General features: G+C 38.0%; 2 protein-coding genes across 2 annotated transcripts in view; both read right to left on the reverse strand.

Annotated features, from left to right (window-relative positions):
- LOC134666842 (tetratricopeptide repeat protein 17) overlaps window positions 1-6589 on the reverse strand; it is a 28238-nt gene extending 21649 nt beyond the window's left edge. The window contains exons 1-9 of the mRNA XM_063524158.1: window positions 6358-6589; window positions 5855-6229; window positions 5207-5433; window positions 4582-4869; window positions 4259-4368; window positions 3656-3973; window positions 2080-2212; window positions 1389-1547; window positions 1004-1129 (exon numbers count right to left, since the gene is read on the reverse strand). Of these exons, the coding sequence (XP_063380228.1) occupies window positions 1004-1129; window positions 1389-1547; window positions 2080-2212; window positions 3656-3973; window positions 4259-4368; window positions 4582-4869; window positions 5207-5433; window positions 5855-6229; window positions 6358-6459 (1838 nt within the window). The 5' untranslated portion in view covers window positions 6460-6589. The remainder of the gene's footprint in view (window positions 1-1003; window positions 1130-1388; window positions 1548-2079; window positions 2213-3655; window positions 3974-4258; window positions 4369-4581; window positions 4870-5206; window positions 5434-5854; window positions 6230-6357) is intronic.
- An 8429-nt stretch (window positions 6590-15018) lies between these two features.
- Window positions 15019-18867, reverse strand: LOC134666932 (uncharacterized). The gene is made up of 3 exons (XM_063524239.1): window positions 18555-18867; window positions 17365-17543; window positions 15019-17031 (listed from the first exon to the last, which is right to left on the reverse strand). The coding sequence occupies exons 1-3, from the start codon at window positions 18865-18867 to the stop codon at window positions 15019-15021; spliced, it is 2505 nt and encodes an 834-aa protein (XP_063380309.1).
- Between the last annotated feature and the right edge of the window lie 931 nt (window positions 18868-19798).

Consider the following 19798-nt stretch of genomic DNA (forward strand, 5'->3'; position numbering starts at 1 on the left):
TCGAAAAGTGTGAAACGAGAAAATCGCGATAATTCGCACGCTCCGTAGCGATCGAAACGCAACTGTCACTGTCGCACTAATATGGAAGAGTGATAGAGAGACACAAAGCATTTCGTTGTCGTAGCGATAGCGATTATCATTTTGGCTAGGCTGGCTGTATGGAAACAAACCTGAAATGCCGGTAACAGTACTCGCATTTCTTATATTATATATGCAAAATTGTATAAACAAAGAAGTATTATGAAGTAACCTTACACTAATCTCATTGTCCAGTCACAAAGTTCATTAAGGGTTGTATTGTGAGTTATTCAAGTAGCACATAATCGCCATAGATAATGTTAACACTTTAACTTTACTGTCCCTCGCTTTCACGACTGACGTGGATCGATACGTCCGTATATTACAAGTAGGTAATGCACAAATATATAGAGCCATCAATTTATGACGTCACGTAGACGTGAAAGAGCTAGAGTCAGACCAAGATAAGTCTGCAGCGATTTTAATAGCCCACGCAGTACAGGTGTTATTTTAAACGTCAAACTTCTATGAAATTATGACGTATAAAATAACACTTGCACCGCATGGGCATGGGCTATCAAAATCGCTGCAGACTTTTCTTGTTTATCCTTGTCACAGTCTCACATTTTTTTATTCCCCACCGTGAATTTAGTATGAATTATGGTGGGCAACAAATCAATTCGACCAATCATAGTGTCGCATTGCGTATGTTGTATCCCTCACGGAGGCACACGTATACCACTTCTATAGGATCCTACCTTCTATTATGACATGTAATGTACGGACAGTAAGGCCAGTTGTAGCCGTTCGGTGTTTTCGACGATGTCTTGTTTTCTTGGGTGTGGCTGTCGGTAGCCTCATACAAAACTGGACGTAGTCATGTTACACGGTCCAGCGAAAACACCGGCCGTCTATAACCGGTCTAATAGTGTAAAATGTCAGTCCTGCTGTCAAGCCTGCGTGTAGAGTGTAGCCTGCTACTTACTTCCCGGGCCGTTTCTGCGTGAACGCAGCCGCGTGGCTGTCGTGGGGGCAGGTGGGCGGGTGCCACGGCAGCTCGTGCTCGGTCTCGGCCGGCACGCCCAGCTTGTCGGTCAACAATTTTCCTAGGCTGCTCGCAAAGAAATAAAAACAATAAAATAGTTTAAAGCTATGTACATTGGAATGATGCTTTTCTTTTTTTTTCTTTGCATAAGATCAATAGGTATATATGACCCTACTTGTGGTTTGATTTTTACAAGTACAAAATTAGTCGAAACTCTGAAAAGTATTCGGAAACAGTGGTAGCACCCCTAGAAACTTTTGTTCAGGACTCTGAAATCTATAACATATCAAAGTCTCAATCCTTTATGAAAGAAAATTCGTCTCACCTAATCCCTTTATTTTCAAATGGCAAAAAAACTGGGAATACAGTTTCCAGGTTTTTTGGGAACTTATGCGAGGATTCCGAGCAGAATTTGTTCGTCGGCCAATCCGAATCCCTGTCGAAATCCTCTGTGTTACGGCTCACTTTCATTGTCGGCGGATATCTGAAATTAGAGCAACTTTTTAGCTATAACATTTTGTGTACGATTATTTTATATAACACGCAATAGTACACCTTTAATGGAAGTCATTAAGGTATATTGTAAACTGTAATAAAACACTTTTTATGTTTCCGTGTTTGTAATCATTAATATATAGGTATGTATAGGTAATAATAGGTATCGTTTCAAGTTATAGTCAATCACTTTACCTTATATTCTCTGTAATAACAGCATACTAAGTAGGTATAATAAGTAGTATTAACAGGTAACTTTAGTCCACAACTTACAACTATGGTCCATATTCAAGTTCTATTAAAATATGTATATTTTTCACATCATGTTGGATATCTAATACCTATAGAAGAACCATTAGTATATCTATGCTCTAAATCAAATGTAACGTGTACAAATACTAAAGGCTCGTTAATAATCAACATTAAAAATTTGACCATAGTTGTATTATAGGACTATAGTTACCGGAGTTTACGGTAATTTATTTCTTAATGTGTTTAATAAAAATATCTCTAACACTCACAAGAATACTCCTCCTTCATATTCGAATTCTTCTTCCTCAATTTGGCTTTTGACTTGACTTATCGGACTAGATGTCTTTTTATCGCCCCCTAAGCGAAGTTCGCCTTTCAGTATTTTGACTTCATTTTCAAATTCTGTGAGAAGTAAAACAGATCTATATTAATTTTAGTCGGTTGATTGTTGATACCAGAAGCGCTAAGATGGCCGGCTTTTTATCATTTGTCACCATGCCTGTCACCTTCTCACAAGTATACGTAAGTGCGAAAATGACGCATGACATGACACGTGATAAAAACGCGACCATGATACTCCTGCAGGATAATCCATTATTTTTACCACAGATCCATAAAACCACAGGCGGGATTTTAAAAGGTAAGTTTAATATGAAGAAGTACGTATAAATAATAAAAATACACGTATCGATTTTTTTTAAGATGTAATTTTAATTTACCTGCAACTCTTTAGTAGGTACTGTAAATGGAAAAATTAAAATATTATGATTATGAATCTTAAACATCGGGGGCTTTCGTATTGCGAATATTGTTCATGATCAACCTCATACTTTATTTATTTCTTGAGTCTGGATCTAACCCAGCCATGTAAAGCGTACGAATATATGCCGATTCATCATAGATTCTATTAGCTCATGTCGAAATTATTCACAACTAGATGACCCGGCGAACTTTGATTCACATAATCTATATGTATTTGTGACGTTCCACAGCAAAAGGTACCTTATGGCGGCTGGCGCTTACGTCGCATAGCGCCGCAATAATATTGGAGCGGCGGCGTTAATAATAGCGTAAGCGCCAACCTCCATAAGGTACCTTTACCCGTGGGACGTCACATTTATGTTTTTTTTTTTCACTTTCTTAATTATATTTTTTTTTGTTTTATGTTTATAACAAACACAAAACAAAAAGAATAAGCGTAATCAATCAATCAAATCAATCAAAATATACTTTATTCATGTAGGCCTAGCAACAAGCTCTTATGAATCGTAATTAATCTTAATCTAATTATCAGAGCAATTTATTGATGTTAATATTATTCCATAATAAAATTGGATTATTATACATTATTATATATTAATTGGTCCAGCCGTTCACACGTGATGCCGCGACCAAGGTAAATAGGTATTCATTTATATAGGTATACATATATGTCGCAGTCAAAAGTGTGAACTGGTCAAAAGAACTTTTAACCGACAAAAACAGGCAAAACTGCTTTTGACTGAGCATGTTGGTCAAAAGTAGTTTTAGCTGAAAATCATTTGTTAATAGTAATTGTGACTGTTACTATCAGTCAAAAGTACTCGCAGAGATAGGTAGGTTATGGTTATTTTTTTTTTGCTACGCCAAAAAAACGAAACTGTTCCCAGAGATAGGTAGGTTAGGGTTATTTTTTTTTGCTACGCCCTGAAAACGAAACTGCTGCCAGAAATAGGTATGATTTTCAGGTAAAACTACTTTTGACCAACATGCTCAGTCAAAAGCAGTTTTACCTGTTTTTGTCGGTTAAAAGTTCTTTTGACCAGTTCACACTTTTGACTGCAACATATATATCAATCATCTCACCTGTTGCTCTCATGTCGCTTAATTTAAACCCGAACTCTTTCATTATTTTCGGATCAGGTGTATTCATTTGTTCAGCTTGCATCACAAAATCGGAAGCCATACTAGCGTGTTTCTGTATATGTTTTATCAGTCTCTGGAGAGTGTACAAAGAGTCCAAAGCATGGACACCCTTGTCGTTCAACCACTTATCGTTATACAAAGGGCCGTCAAGGAAGTGTTTGATAAGGGAGTTCATGTCACCAGACTTTTTCAACTCTCGAAAATCGAGTCCCGTCATTTCGCCCATTTTGCCATAGTTGTTTTCTACGTGCCGTAAATCTGAAATATTAAACATAAGCATAGGGAAATACTTAAGTATACAAACTTAGAGTGCCCACTATATACAACTACCCTTAATTATTATTAATAAATTGTATGGGACGTATGGTAAAACTCGCTTAAATCTATTAAGATTATTAAATAGAGAGAATATTAATTTATAAAGATTTACTTATTTTACGCGTAGGTAATTGCCTTTGATAAGTTTGCTGGTCTCTTTTTTGAAGCATTCTAATTAATCTTATTTGGTTATTTCTTAATAGTTTTGTTTGAAATATAAATTACCATAATCTTCTGGCAGCTTCATTGTTTTTAGGAACGAAGCTTGCAAATCCAACCAATAAGCTTCCATCTGACTGTACTCCACCAGCTCCTCGCGTAATTTATCTAATGTACTGTAATTATTCACAAAACAACATTAGATCACAGGAAGATTTTACGAAAATCAATAAGTGCAAGTGCATTTCTAGTCGTAATAAATTGTTTAGTTCTAAAGTCCTAAATTATTTTTTTCCTGTTGAAATAAGTACTTACCTACAATCTACATCAAATAATTAACTCACATTTATTTAATAACATTACAATATTAAAACTAAAGTTAAACTTACTCTCGAATTCTTTCCTTATAATGAATCAAACCAGCGTGACACATAATGCCATATCTATGTTTAATTGTCGGTTCAGACAACGGGTTCAGCTCCAAGCTCATATCCAGATGTTTTAAGGAACTGTTGAAGTCACCACTGACTCCATAAGCATTGCCAAGCATGAAATGATGAAGTGCAAAATGAGGGTCATGGTCCACGGCTGCTCGGAGGACTGTGATTGCATCTTCAGTCATTTTGCTGCGATGGAGTATGGTGCCCATGCTTAAGAAGGTTATGTCTTTGTATTCCCTAAAACATAATTAGATAATACCCTTAAAAAAGTAAGTATAAAGGGGAAAACATGATAATGATAGAAAAGGCAACTGAAGAAAACTTAGGAACTACTTCATATTGGGCAAACTTAACACTTTTACTGGTTAATTCCATTTCCAAGTTTATTGTGCTTACATTATTCGCAAACATTCTCTTTATAGAAGGCTAAAATCCAGATAACAGTTGAATTTAATTTAATTTATTATTTTAGTACACTATGTATTGTAATTTTCCAGTAATCCTGCTTTCTCATGTCCGCATACATGCTGGAATAGCAAGACTGTACTAGCTAAAATCCACAACAACTAGTTACCTTGGTGCATAATGCACAGCACGCCGACAGCACTCCAAGGCTTTAGGCGCGATTCCCCGCACCCTCCAGTACAGAGAAGCCATGTTATAGTGCAGCCAAGAGGAGCTGTTCTGTTGCAGAATGTTAAACAGCCACGTGCCAAACTGGTCAACTGTCATGATTGGAGAAATCTGGTCCGGCAGTGTCAACTCTGGATCAATGCTAAGGTTTTCCCTTTTTATCATACCCTAAAATGCATAAAAATATTGTTAATAAAGTTTAGATTTCCATTATTACAAATTATTTTGAAAGTTTTAAGAGCTTTGTGCTTATTTCTTCTAGAAATTGTGTGTGTAGGACACATACAAATTAACAATCAATAAGTACTTAATTTTTTTTTTCTCAATTGTTTATTTTATCTGCCACAAAAAATTGCAATTCATCGTGTAATCTATTTGTTTAGTAAATATTTTAGCTACAATCATAACATGTTTTAATATGTAATAAATAAAAATATATAGTTATTTTATCCACTTATTTTAATTTAAAACATTAATTTAATGTTGGGTGGCCTCATAAGGATAAATTCATGATAACCATGAGGAAAATAGATGTAAGTAGAGTACCTGTAACTGAGTATTATTATTTATTACAATGACGCATAAGTACCTCTAAATGCTCAAAAGCAAACATGCTAAAAGTCAAAGAAGATATTTTTTTACAGTCCGGAACAAGACTTTCATGTCCAGAGTAAGGATTATTTAGCCAATAATCGTCTTCTGAAATAAATTTGGTTTTTCCATCTTCTAGGATAGAATTATACCAATCCAGTACATTTACTGGGCCAGCATTTACACAGTTCTCATCCTCAGAAAGATGTGTGGACACATCGCTGTCTGTCTCCAATGTTTCCCACAGAACTTTAATAGCCTCCTGCCTTTTAGCGAGGTCATGATATAAGCTTATGATACTATCCCACCGGGTGTCTTGATTTAAAAAGGCTACCAAATCGTAAGGGCGCGCCATTTCGAACTGCGATTCTAGCTGAAAACAACATACGAAACAACTTATTATTATTCAAATATCATTACTGAACCAGAATAGTTCAAAGGTTGATAAGATACGCACTGATTTGGGACACAGGAAAGCAACTCAGGGGCACATTATCTTACCTTAGGTTGTATCAGACCGCTCTCCGTTACCATCCAGTGAGTTGACGCTTGTGTACAATGCGTACACAAAACTACTAGACACAAACACCATATCAACCTCATCTTGAAAGTCACATTTATCACTTGTATAATTATGAAGTACTAATTTAGTCATTAATACGATTTACGTCCAACAAGTTTGTAGAACAACAGTGCAGTGTAGTCTTGTCCCCGAGGCCGATTGTGATTATAGTTTGACAGCTGCCGTCAAATTGACATACGAATATCGTTCAGAAAGTTCAGAAACCCGTTAAAAAACATGTCAAATGGTTTCGTTTATAAATGGGGTTGGCAACTGTCAAAGGTTTGCATAGATGGCGCCATCATAGCTTGCCCCTTTTTCTATGAGATCTGGCGCAAAGGGCTGACATAAAATTCCATTAAATAACTGTACCGCTATTCGGAACCTAATAATAATATTGAGAATGGCAACACTGCGTTGGCGGTCGTATTGTCCTTTTCTAGCATATACGTCCCTCTCTCGCCCACACTCCCACCACACAGCAGTTGCTTTTTGGCGGTTGTCGTTGTCGCGGTCGTGAAGCTAAACTCAGCCCATCGACACCCCATACTTTGATAAAAAATTAAGAACGTACTTGTTACCAACATTGAGGCATAGAAATAATCTTATCGAATTAAAATGACTGCTGTTGCATTTTGGTGGCACATACCATACTTGCTTTTAACATAGACGTATTATACTTACTTTTCTTTAGGTTGGTATGATTGGTAGTAAAACGTCAAACGTCATTTGAATTGTCGTGAACGTGGAAATATGTGGTTATTTTTTATTGTAATTGGCAAAATAACTTTAGATGTTATTTAAATGGGGGCCAAATCTTTAAGGAAATGTGAAGTTTGTAGTGGGTGTGTAAGAAGACTAACTACTGACGCATTTTTGGCCAAATTTCCACTTGATCCGAACAGGTCGGTAAACTGATGTTTATATGCAATATTTTAATTTTTTACTTTGAGTCGTTAACAGTTACTAATTTAATTAGTTTTAGTCGTGTACAATCCATGATTAAAACGAAAATATTTTGTGAATAAAGTATTTTTAAGTAAAAAACTAAGTAACCTATGACACGAATAGTGTACGACCAATTTATCGATAATCTCTTTATTTCAGATGTCGATTATGGGCAAAGCTGAGGAAAAGGAAATGAGGATTTGGCGTATTTATTTACCTATTCAAAAGCTGAATGGAAACAAGTTCATTTGTGGAAATCATTCTCCATCCAGTGCCTTCAATAAAAAGGGACCAGATTAAGAAAGAATGCGCGCGAATTCAGCATAGTGTAATATGCCTACTTGAATAATAAACTATGTTATTTTTATCATGTAAAATAAAATTGTTTATATATATAATGTTCTTTTATTTTATTAATCCACGTGATTCTCAAAATGTACTGTTACAGTAGTACTGTAGGTAAATACAGCAGCACGTATCGCACATTTATCGATATCGATAAACAGTTAGACCCTTCCCTGCCAGACCGAAGGCAGTTTTTTCTTTACTTGATTGCTCGAGTGGTATTTGCCAAAATGCCGACCGTAAATCAATGGTCGATAAGAATTGGGCATTCTTCAAACTATCTAGAATAGTCGTCACTCTAGGTAGTGGGTATGAGTCTTTTACGGTCACTTTGTTCAAATGACGGCTGTCCAAGCATAACCGGTTCTTACCAGATGCCTTCTTGACTAATAAGATAGGTGAACGCCATGAGCTAAATGAAGGCTCAATAACATCGTTATCAAGCATTTCTTCAATCTCTTTCTCTAGTTCTCGCATTATAGGTGGAGCAAAGGGATACTGCCGCTGGCTGGTGGGTAAATTACTACCTGTATCAATCCTATGCTCAATCAATGAAGTCCTACCTAAACCTTTACCTATTTCGTTACGCATCTCCTCCACCAACGTGTTTAACCGACTTTCTTGGCTATCCGTAAGTTCTTCACGAGAAATAATGGGAAGCTTTACATTTATCTCCGAAACATCGCTGATCGATTTTCCCGTCTGAACCGTCAAATTAAAGGCATCCCAGAAACTCATTCCCAAAATTATGTCATGCTTTGACTGCTCCCATAAGTAGAAGGGAACCACCCTATAATCGCCGTTAAATTGAATAGGTAAATGGAAAACAATGTCCACTAAGTGGTGCGTATTGTCAGCCGTCGATATGCGATGATTCTGTGCTTTTCGCCCGGTCACCCCAAAGTTTGACAGTATTTTACTGAAATTCGGTGATATCACCGAGATCATAGCACCACAATCCAAAAAACCTACGAATGGCTGATTCAATATTTTAAATTCCGCGTATAATCGTCGGTCCCCCTTATTTCGCTGTATACTACAGATTTCTCCAGTTTCAAAAAACCTGGAAATAGTAGACAGCCATTGCTGCCAGTCATCAGACACGGAATGACTTAATTTTTCGGGGTCTGATTGGCAGGCATCGACTCCGACTTCTCGTTTCCCTCTTCCGACTTGCTGCATGTGCATTTCTGAGCGGTGTTACCGAAACGTCCGCATTTGTAACAGAACAATCTCTGTCTTGGCAAATTGCAGTCCCTAAACCTGTGACCCGGGCTCCTGCAATTCCAACATTTCGACTGGGACGATTTACCTTCAACTTTGCTTTCCAAAGCAGCCACGTCTTTGAGCTTACCTTGCCCAACCTCTCCGGACCCTCGGTATGCCAGGTCTTGTTCTAAGGAATTATTATCCTGTATGGGCTCCTTGAAACTCTCGCAACTTATCTTCGTTTTTTCAATGACCCTTAATACGGATGTCAACTCTGCCACCGAACTAAATGTATCACGGCATATCTCCTTTTGATAATACGGTTGAAGGTTTTTCCTAAGAATTACTAACTTCTGAAGTTCAGAAAGCGGAATCGGCAATCTGTTAAACATATTCTGCATCGTCGATACATATATTACTACTCTCTCTTGCTTACTCTGAGTCCTTCGCTTTATTTCTTCCAAGAGCTCGTCCTGGTAATTTGGCATTTGAAACGTGTCGATGAGCAGTTCTACCAATTCCGACCAATTAGATACTGCGTACCTATTAGCCCTAAACCAAATAAGGGCCTCCTCCTCAAATAAGTCTACGGCGTACCGAAACAAATCCTCATCATCTGCATTCCGAGCTTCTTTGAGCTCCGCTACTCTCTCCAGAAACGCATTAATACTAATAGCGCCCCGTCCACTAAATTTAATTCCCCAATCCTTAATAGGCACTAACTTTCTCTTATGGAACTCATAGTCTAGTGTGGACGATCGCTGTAACCCTTGAGAGGAGGAGGGATCTCTCAGGAGGGTGCGTCCCACGAGATATAACTACATAATATATAATTTCATATTAATAACATTCACAAGATATAATGAACGTCTGCTATAACATCAAAATCAATATTTTTATTAGGAATAACGGTCAATTAACATAATACTCATTTTGTATAATGACTTTTTATATAACACTCAAATACTCTAAATTCAGTTTATATAACATACATAACGTATATCGATCATAGTATATACTATCTTTTAGTATACTGAGTATAAAATATAATAGCGTATGATATACTAAATAGGTTATAACTCCTACCCCTACAGAAAACAAACTGCTGCCAGAAAAGTAGGTTAGGTTAGGTTAGAACTGCGACCCCTACAGAAAACAAACTGCTGCCAGAAAAGTAGGTTAGGTTAGGTTAGAACTGCGACCCCTACAGAAAACAAACTGCTACCAGAAAAGTAGGTTAGGTTAGGGTAGAACTGCGACCTCTACAGAAACCAAACTGCTGCCAGAAATGTAGGTTAGGTTAGAACTGCAACCTCTACAGAAAACAAACTGCTGCCAGAAAAGTAGGTTAGGTTAGATTAGAACTGCGACCCCTACAGAAAACAAACTGCTGCCAGAAAAGTAGGTTAGGTTAGGTTAGAACTGCGACCCTTACAGAAAACAAACTGCTGCCAGAAAAGTAGGTTAGGTTAGGTTAGAACTGCAACCTCTACAGAAAACAAACTGCTGCCAGAAAAGTAGGTTAGATTAGGTTAGAACTGCGACCCCTACAGAAAACAAACTGCTGCCAGAAAAGTAGGTTAGGTTAGGTTAGAACTGCGACCCCTACAGAAAACAAACTGCTGCCAGAAAAGTAGGTTAGGTTAGGTTAGAACTGTGACCCTTACAGAAAACAAACTGCTGCCAGAAAAGTAGGTTAGGTTAGGTTAGAACTGCGACCCCTACATAAAACAAATTGCTGCCAGAAAAGTAGGTTAGGTTAGGTTAGAACTGCGACCCCTACAGAAAACAAACTGCTGCCAGAAAAGTAGGTTAGGTTAGGTTAGAACTGCGACCCCAATAGAAAACAAGCTTCTGCCAGAAAAGTAGGTTAGGTTATACAATATGAGCATTATGCATTTTGGTGTTAGATGTTTTGAGTAATATACATTATAAATCTGAGATATTATGAACGTTATACATAATGATCATTATATACAATGATATTATACTTAAATAACGGTATACTTAACAAAAGTATATATTTTGATGTTATATTTAACGTTCGTTATACACCTTGAACGGTATACAAAACAAACTTATACAATATGAGCGTATATAATATGAATATTATAGTATAAGTTCTTATGTCTTATATTACTTACCCCTCTCAGGACAGCAGCCTGGCTGCCCGCCTGGACCTCATTAACACTGACGCCAGACTTAAACGTGGCGTGGCGTGTCTCTTTAGAGTCGGTGCCGTTTCAGACACAACGGTTTTGGTCGTTGCCACTTCTTCGACATGGAGCTGATGTTTTTCTTCACTGGAGCCCGCCTGACCCACGCCTAAACGCTTCAGTATTTTGACTGCCTCCTCACCTAATGACCTATGTAAAAGATCTTTATCCTGCTCCGATATGCCTGCCTCGTCTTCGCTGCTGTCTACCTCTAGGGATCCTAAAGTCGCCATTGCTTCACTAATGTCGTCGAGCAAAGCAGAATGTTTGTCAATGTCTGCGCTTTCCGAAGGTACGACCAATTTAGCGTGGTTAGCGAGGTGTGTTAATCGTGAGTGTATCCTCCTGATCAGTGTACTGCCTGGACTGTGCGATATCTCTGAAATAAGTTTTACTAGTGACGACAGTTTATTTCTACAAATTAGTATTTCTTTACCCGGGTCTTCGAGGCAACCCACGGGAACCTTGATGGCAATAGAAGATTCCCCCGATGCCTCCTGTTTCAGCATCACCCGCAAAAACTTCCGCATCGTCGCCACAGTCTTACAATCCGACACACCCCGGCAGGCCAGCTCAAACTCTAATTCATCTTTATGTAATGCGTTTACATCCATGTTCAAAAAATGTAACTACCAGACGTTACCTAATAAAATATATGTCGCTAACAATAACCAACTATAACTTGGTCAAGCAGATCTTGTCAGTAGAAAAAGGCGGCAAATTTGAAAACTGTAGGCGCGATGGGTTATCGTCCCATAGAAAATTTGAATTTCGCGCCTTTTTTTACTGACAAGATTTGCTTGACCAGCTATATATCCAATCAACTATACCCACCGGGCGCCAATGTGAGGGGTTCAATTCGTGAGAAGTTGATGGACGGAAACAATTGGTACAAGTTAAGCATCTATCGTTTAATTGTAAATTATATCTAACCTAAAGAAGGAAACAGTACAGTCAGCCTAACAATATAAAACAAACTTAACATAAGAAAAGAATATAAACCAGTAGCCGCAAGGTAAAATGCACAGAAACTAGACTTTACCAGAAAAAACACAATAAAAGTAAAATAAAAATAAAACTTAAAATACTAAATAAAAAGAAAAGGAAATAAAATAAACATAAAAGTAAAGAAAACAAAAAAATAAAAATAAAAAGTAAATTTCAATCTGCCCGGCTGAGTCTCGAACTCGGAACCTCCTGATCCAATGTCAACCGCTTGAGCCACCCGGCCAGAAGCGCTACACAGACTGTGGCGAAATAAGCGATGTGTATCTGCGATGTCGGAAGGCCTCAATCTCGAATTTCCAACTTATTCTTTACAGCATAAACAGCAAAGGGCGTTCCCTAATGCTGCGGACAAAGTGTCGCATGATAAATATTTATTATAAACACTAAATAAAACAAGATAACGTCCTAGACCTAAACACGATCAGTCGCGGATCACTTACCCCGTGACAATTGAACACACTCGCACGCACCACTAGTGCATATTGCCGCAGTTATGCACTGTATGTCCGTAGAATTAATTTATCCTCACAATTTCACGATTTCCGTCTCAATAACGACGGAACATTACAGAGCTCTTTCATTGACCTGCCACTTTTTGTGACGGTCGGACTCGTTTTTCCGCGACACCCTCCATTTCAAAATAAAAATGTTTGCCGTCACTAATTAACCCGTTACCCGCCCATGTTCGCAAATTGCTACTAGATGGCGTTACCAGGGTCATGTATTGGTGATATGAGTTATGACACAGGCATTACAGTAGGTACTGGAAGTGTCGAGCCCTAGCGTTGTTTTTTTTTGTGTTGGTAGTATTGTGTGTGGTTTTTTTTTTAACAATTATGGCCTGGATGCGAGATCTTTAAGCCTGTATTTGGTGTGTTGGGATATGTACGTTCATAATTCAGTTCGAGGATTGTTCGAGAGTGCCGACTCTTAAAACGTAGTGATTATATGCTCTTTGGCTAAACTGTTGGTGAGTTTTTGAACTATGATTGCGCCATTTGCTAAATTTGACCAGCCAACCCCATACACTTACCTTGAAGACTTACCGCGAAAAACGAAAATATAAATCAAACACTTCGAGCAACACCGGCTTCCGACACGTCGGAAGGGAGGGGCCCAAGCGATATCTCACCGTACAAATCATTCTGCCATTTTTCGCGGGGGGAAGGTGCACACAGTCGCACTTCTCACACACTTACATACAAAATCCAATCAAAGGCCCTACCGCGAACCACGTTCGACGTGTTGCCTCTCTATGGCACTTGTAAATTCATACGTGAGTGTGACAGGGAGGCAACACGTCGAACGTGGTTTGCGGTAGGCCCTCTGTAATGACGACACAAATACATAGAAAATGACACACGTCAAAGACAAATCTTACAAACCTCGATCTCTTTTTGTATACGGACGAGTGACTAGTGTCACAACACGTACACCAAAGAGTAAAGTAAGTATAATACGTACACTAACACATTTTCTTTGAAGTATGTCATTGTATTCTGAGAGATGAGAAGTCGGATTTGTCGCTCGACCGATCCGCAATTTGTACTGAGCGAGTAAAATCGATAAATCCAACTGTTCTTTACGGAATAAGGTTCAATTTCGATTGCAGGTGAATCTCAAAGCAAACGCGTCTGGTTTCTAAACATATTTTATTGTAACTAACGAGAGGCTATACATCTAGGTAGGTATAGGTATAGTACGGGGACGGAAATCGACAGAACATACCGCCCGCCAAAAACAACAGTTTTTAACTTAAATAAGCAAAATACATAACCTAAAACTTACGTACATAATTGCTCGAACAGATGCATCCAAAACACATAAGTACCACAAGCACTAACATCATAACCGTATGTTTTAAGTTCAACACTAATAAACACAACTACTGAATTGGATGCATTTCACTTGCATAACAACAAATAACTAACTACAATTCAAGCGACGCTGGCGGGAGCCAAAGCAAGATGATAACTGATAAATAATATTCGATAATTACAAGTAAACAACTAACTGCCTGCGTCGCGTAGGTAATAATTGCGTGCCCGCGTAGGGTATCTTTATAAACATTTTAGTACCTAAGCTTACTTCTAAATACAAGATCAATATTAGTTAAATAGGTCAACCATAATAACAAAAAACTTGTTACATAGCATACACATTAGTGGACTGTATAAATAAAATTATTTTGTTTAACCGACTTTATAAAAGGAGGTTCTATGTTTGTATTGTATGTATTTTGTTCGTTTTCATGGCTGACGTGAAGCATAATATCTTAATAACTAGGTATTCTTTTAACAAACATATCGTTCTATTAAAAAACAAGTTGAATAGGTAAGTAAACAAAGAAAACTTAATATCTAAACAAATGAAAGGTTTACAAACCTATTTTACGTGAGCATTTAATTACGTTTGTATGTAATAATGTTACAATGGTATGCTTAAATGCTGATTATAAAAAATTCAGGGATCCGCTCGGTTACCCAACATCAAGAATTGATCCAGAGGGGATCCGTGTTCTATACACTTAACATCTACAAAATGTAATTAATGCATCCATCTATAAATACGTAAATAACATAAACTTTAGTTTTTTTTATATACTTAAATAACATTAAATAACATAGGACGAAGTATTTAGCGCTTGGAATAGATACCTAATACAACAATGATATTTTTAGCAAAATAGCTTGTATCGCAAATCTTTGTGCTTATGTATTGAGTAGGTAAAATTACAACTACAGTCGGCCAGAATTATTAGTACCTAAAATTTATTAACACTCGAAATAAATTTAACTGCCCACCATAGCTCATTCTTTTTCATTACAGACGTAAACTTTCTATTAATCTGCAGTTTTAGGTAACAATATTAATTTAGACAGCAACGGTCTTTTTTAGAATGTGATCGCCCTTATACCGGACCTTTACAACACGTACTAAGTTATCAGGCCCTGCGTGCAGTGGCGTGATCTTGCCTAGCAGCCACTTGGCTGGTGGTAAGTCTTGCTCTTTCATAATGACAACATCTCTTATACAGGGTGATTTTACCACATTGTACCACTTATCGTCTTCATCTACATACGGGGTAAGTATAATTAATGAACTTTTGTTTCTAACCTTTCCTTTCTTTTTCAGGTCTTCAAATTCTTCACTATATACTAGTTCCTGATAATACCTTACACAGCAGTTTTTAACTTCATTAAACTCATCAGCACTCAAGATATCATCTTTTTTGTTTTTATAATCTAGAAATCTCTTACATTGAGCTATCACTCTTTTCATCCTGACTATCGACGAAAATCTCTCCCAAATAGGTGCGTCTTGTACTGACGTGTGGAATGATTTCTTGCTTTCTAGATCTGTTGTTGGAATAGTAGTGGCCCTTAACACCTCAGTGTTTGTTTCCTTTAACCATACGGGTCCACTCCACCAAAGTCCATTGTTTGTGAGTTCACTTGCCTTAATACCTCTTGAGGCAAGATCAGCTGGGTTGTCTCCCGACGAAACTTGTCTCCACCTATCATTGTCTATATGCTGGATGATCTCCGAGAATCTGTTGCCTACGAATACTTGCCAGCGGCTGGATGGGGACTGCAACCATGCAAAAACCACCATAGGGTCTGTCCACGCATAGATTCTGTGCATAGGTATGTTAAATAATCCTGAAATTTCATGCAGCAGCTTTGCCAATAACACCGCAGCACAAAGTTCCAGCTTCGGGACCGTCAATTGTTTCAGGGGAGCTACTTTTGTTTTTGAAGCTAACCTCGTGACATGAACAATGTCGTGCTCAGATAAAATCACTCTCTTTGTTACTCTGCTTGCTGGTAAGTTTACTGGAACGTGAAAAGTATCATCCTTTCTATCCCAGGTAAGTCCCAGTATTTTTATTATTTTATCTAATTTAATCTCTTTCTTGTCTTTTACAGGTTCCGGAGTCTTCGTGCCATCAATCAAGTCCTTCAGGAGTTCTTCAGAGTTACTCGACCACTTCTGCATCTCGAAGCCACCTGCCTTTAATTCATTGATTTCTTTACAGGTTGCTTTCATTTCGTCGAGATCTTCGTGACCTGTCATAAGGCTATCCATGTAAAAGGAGTTTGTTGCTACCGCCGCTCCTCGAGGGTAGTTGTCTTGTTCATCATCAGCTAAACGTTGAAGCGTACGGACATCCAGATGAGGTGCAGCTGCTGTCCCAAATGTAACCGTAAGTAGCTTGTGACTATCTATCTTCTCAGATGTATTATCCCGCCATACTATGCGTTCTAAATCTGTGTGTTTGTCATTCATTCTTACCTGACGATACATCTTTATAATATCGCCAACAACACAGATTTTGTGAGTTCTCCATCTAAACACCAGACTACGTAGATCTGGCTGTATTGTAGGTCCTACCATCATGCTGCTGTTTACGGAACATCCATTAGGGCCATTAGCTGACGAGTCAAAATCTAGGCGCAGCTTTGATGTTTCCTTACCTTCTCTTATTACAGCACAATGCTCAAGATATACTGCATTACCTTTATCTTCTGTGTCGACCTTCTTCATATGGCCTAACTGTAAGCACTCGTGTATAACTCTGGTGTATTCTGCTTTCAGGTGCTCGTTTCGGGCGAACTTCCTTTCCAGCTGCTCTAATCTCATTACTGCCTGACGCTTTGTATTTCCCCACGACCTTACAGTGTCTTCAAAATTTGTTTTTAAAGGAAGCTGTACTACGTACCTCCCTGTCTCGTCCCTCGTTGTTGTTTGTTGATATATTTCCTCGCACTTTTCTTCCTCTTTCGTCCACATGCTGTGCTTCTGGTATAGTTCAGGCTCTACCTCCCAAAACCCTTTCTTATTATCTTCTTCAATTTGTGTTGTAACATGTAGACTTGTAATGTGCTGTGAAACAGTAAATGATGCATTAGTATCTGTATTAGTTTTCTTACCCCCTGACAAAATCCAGCCCAGGTGTGTTTTTTGAGCAATAAAATTTCCTGGTCCTTTCATTAAACCTGCTTCTAGGATTTCGCTGTAAACTCTCGTACCAAGAATAATGTCATTCCTCCTTGGTGAGCCATAGGTGGGATCAGCTAAATCTAATTCGTTAACTTGTGGCCAATTAAGGCTTCTTATTTCCCTAGATGGTAGCTGACTGGTTACAGATTTCAATACATAAGCATCTACATTTATACAATAGGAAATATCGTACCTTGATTGAATGCGTAACGTTACCCTATGTTTGAAAGTCGTCTCACACTCCTCAATACCAGAGATCACTCCGCTGATTTTAGTTTTCTTCAAACCCAGCAACTCGACCGCCCTTGCAGTCACGAAGGACTCCTCTGATCCCTGGTCTACCAGAGCCCGAAGCACGTGTGACTGCCCCGACTCCGCTGTGACATGCACCATTGCTGTCGTCAACAAGGTGCCTTGACCAGGTTGTAGAACTTGTAATGTGCTCGACGCGTGCGCTACGACGACGGTTTGTATCTTTTCTTCATTGTTGTTATTTGTTTCTCCAGACGTATGCGTTTCTTCACTTGCTTGTTTATCTCAGTGCAGTAACGAATGATGCTTTCTTTTGCAAATCTGGCAAGTTGTCTTTTGTTTACACTTAAATACACTGTGGTTCGGTATTAGACAATTAAAACAGAGATTATTTTTCTGCACAAAACTGTATCTGTCTTCTATCGTTTGATTAGAAAACTGTTTACATTGATAAATGTAATGATCTTCGTTACAGAATGTGCACTTCACTTCACTCGTTGCAGTTACATGAAACATCTTTGTTTTCACAGGTTTGTATACTTTACTTGCAGGCTCAACCATCTCCAGAGTACGGAACCTATTTTCCAGGAACGATTTTAATTTATCAAAACTAGGTAAGTCGTCCGTCTCATCTCTGCTTATTAACTCTTCCCATTCCTTGTGAGTGCTCGAGTCTAATTTTGACACTATGGAATAGTTAATAATTGCGTCCCAATTATTCGTAGGTAAGCCCAGATGTTTCAGTGCACTCATACTTTCCACCGAAGTATCCAACAATTGTCTTAAAGCTGTAGCCGATTCGTGTGTTAACGTTTTTTGTGTAAAGAATTTCTTAAAAATACAGTTAGCTATGTATCTCTTATTGGCATATCGTTTCTTCAGTACTGACCAAGCTTCTTTATAATTTTCAGCGATTATTGAAAATTGTCGTAATAATGCCTCCGCTTCTCCAGCTAAACTGCTCTTTAGGTAATGTAGCTTTTGAACATCTTGCAAGGATTCATTGTTGTGCACTAATGCCATAAATAAGTCATGGAAAGACTGCCATTCAGTGTAATTGCCATTAAACGAAGGTAGCGAAATTCGTGGCAATTTTACTTCACTACTATTCGATGTATTCGATGTACTAGGTGTAAGTGTTTGTTTAGACTCACTTTTTGTCGGAACTATACTTTCTAACTTAGACATCATTTCGCCTTTGTATGTGTAATACTCTTCTTCAAATGCCTCAAACGTGTTGTCGGCGAAATAATTTGTAGCTTGACGCTGTTCCATAGGAACCGACAAAATTAACTTTTCATGTACGACTTGAAACTCTTTCCAGTACAATTCCAGTGTATCTATTCTTCCCTTCACATAACCAGCCGTTAATCTCTCCTTGGGAGATTTCTTGTAGTTAACGTACGCCTTTTTCACCTTTTCTAGCGTATCGGCTTGAATAACTATATGTCTTTCAATTTTCTCCATTGTAGTAGAAGTCTATCACAACTAACAAATCTATAGTCTATCACATATAGTCAAAACACAGCAATAAAAGTACGTAACCACTATAGGAATGTTCCACTCCTTTGTTAACTTTTTATGTGTAGGGTAAGCGAGCGCCACACGAAATTGTCCAACAAATTTACCGAAATCACGGCGACTCACTATTGTAATACACGGCAAAGTACTGTCTTATTTGTAGTTAACAACACAAAACGTTATATCCACGATACACCTTGTCCTTTGTCCGATTATCACACGTAATTAATTTGCAAAACTATTTTTGTAAAAACACTGAATTGTCTGAATCCTTAAAGTTCTTTTGGCTTAATTCACTTTTGTTACATATTTGTCCGACTAATTAACCACATTTTGATATGTATTTAACGTTATTTCACCGAAATTACACCAATTTTCTATTGAACCAATTATTTTTACGTGTCACTGTTCAAGCATCCGGTTCGAAGGACCATGTTCTTTACGGAATAAGGTTCAATTTCGATTGCAGGTGAATCTCAAAGCAAACGCGTCTGGTTTCTAAACATATTTTATTGTAACTAACGAGAGGCTATACATCTAGGTAGGTATAGGTATAGTACGGGGACGGAAATCGACAGAACACCAACAATTACTTGAGACTAAAATATAATAATTGTATTTAAATGTAATTAAACGTATGATATGTAAAAAAAATATTACATGTGAAATGTAACACTTTCTTTTTGTAAATTTGATGTCCCCGACCTCTTTTTATAACAAAAAACCGAGCAAACAGGCATTTTTGTGCAGCAGTGTTCACGCGCGCATCTGGACTCAGTCTAGTGAAAAATCCAAGTGCAACTAGTTTTATTACCCGCGCTAGATTTTATTGACGCGCTAATCTTGTACCTCGGCAGAGGGGAAATAGTGCGAATGC

The sequence above is a fragment of the Cydia fagiglandana genome, chromosome 8 (genome assembly GCF_963556715.1).
Source record: "Cydia fagiglandana chromosome 8, ilCydFagi1.1, whole genome shotgun sequence".
Classification (NCBI taxonomy): Eukaryota; Metazoa; Arthropoda; class Insecta; order Lepidoptera; family Tortricidae; genus Cydia; species Cydia fagiglandana.

Coding starts and splice junctions, on each gene's coding strand:
- LOC134666932 (XM_063524239.1), bottom strand. CDS start 18,867: ATGGAGAAAATTGAAAGACATATAGTTATTCAAGCCGATACGCTAGAA. Junction 17,544..18,554: donor AAGTATAGTTCCGACAAAAA/GTGAGTCTAAAC, acceptor TGTTGACGACAG/CAATGGTGCATGTCACAGCG. Junction 17,032..17,364: donor AGACGACTTTCAAACATAGG/GTAACGTTACGC, acceptor ACTGTTTCACAG/CACATTACAAGTCTACATGT.